The following is a 6,192-nucleotide window of genomic DNA, read 5'->3' on the forward strand; positions in this document are numbered from 1 at the left end:
GTAGTAGGGGCAGCTGTTGTTGTAGTAGGGGCGGCTGTTGTTGTAGTAGGGGCAGCTGTGGTTGTAGTAGGGGCAGCTGTGGTTGTAGTAGGGGCTGTTGTTGTAGTAGGGTCAGCTGTTGTTGTAGTAGGGGCAGCTGTTGTTGTAGTAGGGTCAGCTGTTGTTGTAGTAGGGTCAGCTGTTGTTGTAGTCGGGGAAGTTGTGGTTGTAGTCGGGGCAGCTGTTGTTGTTGTAGCAGGGGCAGTTGATCTTGTACAGCATTTACATGATTCTTTAAAGACCAGAGAACCTGAGCATTTTTGCCGATGAGCTACATTAAAATTGTCACAGTTGAAATAATATTTGGGGTCACTGGGGTCGGGGTAATGTCCAGGCCCTGCTGAACATGGGTTTCCAGAGGATGATGCTGTTGTAGTAGGGGCAGCTGTAGTTGTAGTAGGGGCAGTGGTTCTTGTAGCAGGGGCAGTTGTTGTTGTACAGCATTTACATGATTCTTTAAAGACCAGAGAACCTGAGCATTTCTGCCGATGAGCTACATTAAAATTGTCACAGTTGAAATAATATTTGGGGTCACTGGGGTCAGGGTAATGTCCAGGCCCTGCTGAACATGGGTTTCCAGAGGATGATGCTGTTGTAGTAGGGGCAGCTGTAGTTGTAGTAGGGGCAGTTGTTCTTGTAGCAGGGGCAGTTGTTGTTGTACAGCATTTACATGATTCTTTAAAGACCAGAGAACCTGAGCATTTCTGCCGATGAGCTACATTAAAATTGTCACAGTTGAAATAATATTTGGGGTCACTGGGGTCGGGGTAATGTCCAGGCCCTGCTGAACATGGGTTTCCAGAGGATGATGCTGTTGCAGTAGGGGGAGCTGTGGTTGTAGTAGGGGCAGTTGTTCTTGTAGCAGGGGCAGTTGATCTTGTACAGCATTTACATGATTCTTTAAAGACCAGAGAACCTGAGCATTTCTGCCGATGAGCTACATTAAAATTGTCACAGTTGAAATAATATTTGGGGTCACTGGGGTCAGGGTAATGTCCAGGCCCTGCTGAACATGGGTTTCCAGAGGATGATGCTGTTGTAGTAGGGGGAGCTGTGGTTGGAGTAGGGGCAGCTGTTGTAGTTGATTGAGGGAAACCTGAAAGAAAGACAGTCAGATATTGTATTAATTGATCCTAACCCTTACTGGATCATCATATTGTGATATGACAGTGCATGACTTCTGAGATTCCTTGATTTGAAAAAGCAGAACTATATGTACTCTGTTTTTATAGAATTTTGCATGATTGATGGCAAATGATGATGATGATGGTGGTGATTGAACAAAAAAAGAACACTTTTTGATGATTTGTTTACCTGGTACAAGCAGATTATGCAGTTGGCTAACGAATGGGCACTTGCCCTGGTTACAGAACTGTCCACTTAAGTCATCCAGGTCCAGAGACCAAACAAAAGCTCCTCCAAAGTTGTTTGCTTTGAGGTAATTGATCTGAGAGGATGAGAACAAGACAACGTTTCAACAGCCTGAAGGAAAATCAATGTAACCACATTTTGTACATCACTGACATCAGCCATTTGCAGAGTTACTACAAAGTAATAGTGTGTCTTTAGAAAAATGATTACCTTGGTACTTATACTGGTTGTGTCGTCAAATCCAACCCACTGACTGTGTATTGTGGCATATGGAACTTTCTGATCAGAAATAAGATGGGTTTGTACCCCATCCAGATAATGGCAAGTCTAAAAAGAAGAGTCAGATTTGGCATTTAGATCTAATTAATGTCATCATAATTACAACGCTATATATCTGGAACACCAAATACAGCCAAAACTGTGAGACAATAATAAGGCCATGTAGTGATCACATGCAGTGATACCTCATAGTAGGCCCAGAATCCTTCTTCACCGGTGAAACAACCATCATCACCAGGACCGCTGGCTGGTGCACCGACAGCACTTGAATTAGTTGCCAGGTAAAAAGCTCGTCCAAAAGCTGCCATCCCCATGTTCAGTTTTTCTTTTGGTGCTCCCTGGTCCCTCCAGTGCTCTAAGGCAGAGGCCTAAGAAGTGAAAACCAATAATCAAAACAAATAGGATACAGGTACATGTTTGAATACAAATCAGTACAAAAAATAAACTCCTGTGTTTACAGTGTTTGAGTAGATAGCATCTCCAGTGTCTTGGGATCCCTGGAATAAGGGGCTGTGATGTGCTGTGACAGTTTCCCAGGGGCCGTGGAAGTCAAACGTCATCACATTGATGAAATCCAGGTGCCTGATAAATGAAGAGGAAATCACCTTTACTAAATCAGAACAGCAGTTTTTTATTTTTATATGGCAGAGATTTCTTTAAAATTGTTTTACATGGCAATTTGTTCCACATCATAGCTGGCATCGATGGTTGACCTCTCAGCAGAGACAGATGCTGAGAGGATTAATCTTTCCTGGTTACTGGAAGTTCCTTCATCCACAAAGGCAGTTTTGAGCTCCTAAACAACACAGAAGAATGATTATCATTCTCACTTGGATAACTTTTTTTGTAATGAATGGCATTTGCAGGATGATATATTTCTGAAAATGTCTTTCCCAGAGGAGATATTAAGGATCTGACCTTGCAAAGATCGGTAAATCTTTGTTTGTCCTCTTCAGCTGGGTACCTCCAGTCCAGGTTTAGCCCATCAAATTTCAAAAATCTTAGTAGTCTAATAACTGACTTGATGAACACTTCTCTGTTCTCTTGTGATCTCGCCATTGTCCTGAATCTAGTAAGCATAAAAAATGAAAAGATGAACACAAAGGGGTCTTTGCATTCACCCATCCCCTATTTGTCGAAGGCCTCTGCTCAACAAGGCAACCAAAAAGGTACGTTAACGTCAGACCAATCTTGAGTGTAAGTGCAATATGAAAGTAACCATGATTTCCATGTATGTATATAATAAATAATGACTATAATAAGTAGTATCATGAGCCCCATAATTATAATGTGCAGTCACTAACCTAAGCTACTAAAATACGTATTGCACAAGTTTCCCTGAGCAACGGGTTACGACAGTTGGTTCGTACTTTTATGAGCTTCCAAACAAGCTTAAATGTCCTTGAAGATAACTTACTTTTCTGTCCTGAACTCATCTCCACCAACAGCCAGCAGGGTTTTCAGAAGTGAATTTCTACAGGAGAATCACAATTAAAGGATGATTTTTTTGTAAAACAAATACCTTGTATTCTAATCTCATCTCCACAGCATTTATAGATCCAAGGACTGACCTTTGTTTGAGTGTGTTAAAGTCAAAGTACTGGTGAACATCATTTACAGTTGTTGGAACCAGCTCATTTTCACTTATGTCCGAAAAGGCAAAAATCAGATGGGTACACTTGTCTGGATCAATATCTGAAACGCTGAACTTCCCCATAGCTGGTCTGTCTTCAGCCTTGCTGTTATAGTAACACATCAGCCTGGAGGTAGAAGCTATAGATGAGAAAAAAAAAATCTTCTTACTTACAACATCTTTTTGATTAATTATATTATTTTCTTCTAGACAAATAGTCCTATATAGTCACTGCAACTATAAAGGTGATGATTATGATCAATTTGTGTAATGAACTTACCCAAGCTGGCAAGGATCAAGCAGAGACCTTTAGAAGGACACACGTGTTAGTATACAGTTTAATAAAATGAAAAAATAAAAACCATACAAACAGGATTTCTTACATCATAATTAAAGCATTACAGATAAAAGTTCCAGTTTATTGTTTCAGGTTAATGAATTCAAGCTTTCTGAGATTTCTGCTGTCAACTCAGTACAATGGAGGTAAAGTGAATACAAACTTCTAACAAACCTACCTAACAAAAACTACCTGTATGAGACTTTATGAATGTACCCTTTAATGTTTTAATGTATTTGACAAGCATGCCTTACCTGCAGAGAGAGTAAGCTTCCACATTTTGTTTCTGTGAATAAAAAGGACACAATAATGAATTGCAGTTGAAAAAATATATACAGGTTCATACAAATAATTGTCTTCTTTATAATTACAGATGAGCCTACTGTCCTATCTACCTTAGGCATAGAAAACTAAAAACATAACAAATATAAGGCAATTTTACTAGTGGTGATCCCAACTCAAGGCACACGGATCATTTTACATTTAGGTTTTACTTTTCATCAGTCGCAACTCTTGTCAAAAGCCAGTAGAAGGTAAAATAATAAATATAGGGTAACCATAGATCAGCCTGGAGGGATCTGGGTTTTAATCTTCTTAGTTATTTCAAGCTTTTAGACTGCAGCTTTTAATGTATGAACAATCGTGTCGTACTAGTTCAGAGATTACTTTACAGTTTTATTGAACAGTAAAAGACTACTGGCTTGAGAAAATGCTCATGCCTTCACATATGCAAAATGAAGCACCTGCTTCAGAAAGACCTCCTTTTACTGGACTTACAGGAGTTTTACTTACCTACTGTATATCAGGGTTGGGTAATGTTTCAATGAGACAACAAACAGCATCTGGAATCAATGGGAAAGGCATTGTTTGTTTTATTACCCCCCCAACAAAATGCAATTTAATTAAAACAAAAATGTGAAAAGAAGTTTAGTAAATGGAAATTGTATGATGCTCAGAAGGCACCCAAAGCATTTCGACCACTGATCCAATTCTTGTTGCTATCGGAGCAATTGCTTTGATATAAGCTTACTTGTTATTTTCCATGTGGTTTTTTATCCCACTGAAAATCAGGTTATGACTCATTTGACTTAACAAGTACAAATATGAATAAATGAATTGCCTTTTTTGTTACAACACAACTTTAATGCTCAGAATCCTAAAAATATTTAAACAAATCTTTACATTAATTTAATCTGAATTAGAAGAGACGTACTCTGCCGTACTCTCTCTGGCTGAAATGTGTCCAGTACAGTTTATGAGCAAGTTGGAGAGATGAAGCAGTTGTTGCAATAAAAAAACAGAATACAGTATTTGGTTTTATAAATTCAAAGTTAAATACTCACAGAATCTTGAAAGAAGCACGTACTGTCTTTGTACACCGACTGACTGAGTGACTGATGGGAATGGAGTTTTAATATAGATAGACAGCTCACAAGGTGCGGCAAAAACAAAAGGGACATGGATAATTAATGGAATTTGGCACTGTGCAAAGTGTTCTTGTATAATTGTCAAGAGTGATGGAAGATGAGTCGCCTGAGATGCCAAGCCCTTTTAACTTTCAAGTATCTGTCATGGTATAGTCTTGTTTATGTTGCATTTCAGAGGTTTGATTTCTTATCTTGATTTAATTCTCATTCTTTTCAAGTGTTGCTTGTTTTCCTTGTCTTTCTTTAAAAGTTTTTCAGTTCAGTCTTTGTTTCCTGTTTTATTTTGTAGTTCTGACCCTCAGTGTTGTCTTGATTCCTGCCTCTCTGTGTTTCTCTCCTCTCTTGATTGCCCTGATTGTCTTCACTTGTCTTGTTGGTCTCACCTGCGTTTGATTACCATGTGTATTTAGTCTCTGGGTACAATGAGATTGTCCCTCCGATCTACTTTCTCAATCTACTTTACCTTAGCCCTATGAAAACATCACAAGGTTAAGGGAAAGTGTTAAGAGAATTCAAAAAGGACTTTGGGAAGGAAAAGGCGATTGAGTTCTTTTGACAATCTGACCGCATTTCCACAAGGCAACGTAATAATGCGACGTGGCAGAGGTTAGTGGCGTGGGTCTACTGTGTGACACTAGAGTTTTCAGAAATAGACCACTAAAAGCCCATCCAGAAAATCTTTCCCCTGTGCCTTCTTATCGGTGAAATTCTGCTAATAACCACGAGGTGTGAATGAAAATTTAAGGTAGGCTATATTAGATTAAAGTAAGCGCTGCAAATTATTGCAGCGTTATAATGGTTATATTATAGAGTATTTTCAATCTCCAGCACTATTTAGACTCCATTTGAAGCCATATTCCAATACCGAAGGTAACAGGAAATAATGAACATAACCAGTATTTAAAAAACCCCCAAAATCAACAAATGTGGGGGAAAAAAAACATTATAATGTGATGTAATGTTGTTAAAAAACAAAAAACAAAACAACTAGACAAAGACGACTGCAAAACACAAAGGTTTAAGAAGAAGGGCAGGGCAAAACCACATCATCATGTAAAGGATATTTAAACACACTATTATTAAGAACAAAACAATGAGAACAGACG

The 6,192-nt window shown here is 38.8% G+C and overlaps 1 protein-coding gene across 1 annotated transcript; it reads right to left on the bottom strand.

Annotated features, from left to right (window-relative positions):
* Positions 1-1,101: 1,101 nt before the first annotated feature.
* LOC306833717 (chitinase-3-like protein 1) lies at positions 1,102-5,575 on the bottom strand. The gene is made up of 11 exons (XM_079359205.1): positions 5,003-5,575; positions 4,452-4,501; positions 3,914-3,945; positions 3,603-3,629; positions 3,107-3,462; positions 2,608-2,758; positions 2,361-2,485; positions 2,148-2,271; positions 1,875-2,057; positions 1,621-1,737; positions 1,102-1,486 (listed from the first exon to the last, which is right to left on the bottom strand). The coding sequence occupies exons 6-11, from the start codon at positions 2,746-2,748 to the stop codon at positions 1,163-1,165; spliced, it is 1,014 nt and encodes a 337-aa protein (XP_079215331.1). The 5' UTR covers positions 2,749-2,758; positions 3,107-3,462; positions 3,603-3,629; positions 3,914-3,945; positions 4,452-4,501; positions 5,003-5,575; the 3' UTR covers positions 1,102-1,162.
* Between the last annotated feature and the right edge of the window lie 617 nt (positions 5,576-6,192).

This window comes from Symphodus melops (assembly GCF_947650265.1).
Source record: "Symphodus melops genome assembly, chromosome: 13".
In the NCBI taxonomy this organism is placed as follows: Eukaryota; Metazoa; Chordata; class Actinopteri; order Labriformes; family Labridae; genus Symphodus; species Symphodus melops.

Coding starts and splice junctions, on each gene's coding strand:
- LOC306833717 (XM_079359205.1), bottom strand. CDS start 2,748: ATGGCGAGATCACAAGAGAACAGAGAAGTGTTCATCAAGTCAGTTATT. Junction 2,272..2,360: donor GATGTGGAACAAATTGCCAT/GTAAAACAATTT, acceptor TTCATTTATCAG/GCACCTGGATTTCATCAATG. Junction 1,738..1,874: donor GATTCTGGGCCTACTATGAG/GTATCACTGCAT, acceptor TCTTCTTTTTAG/ACTTGCCATTATCTGGATGG.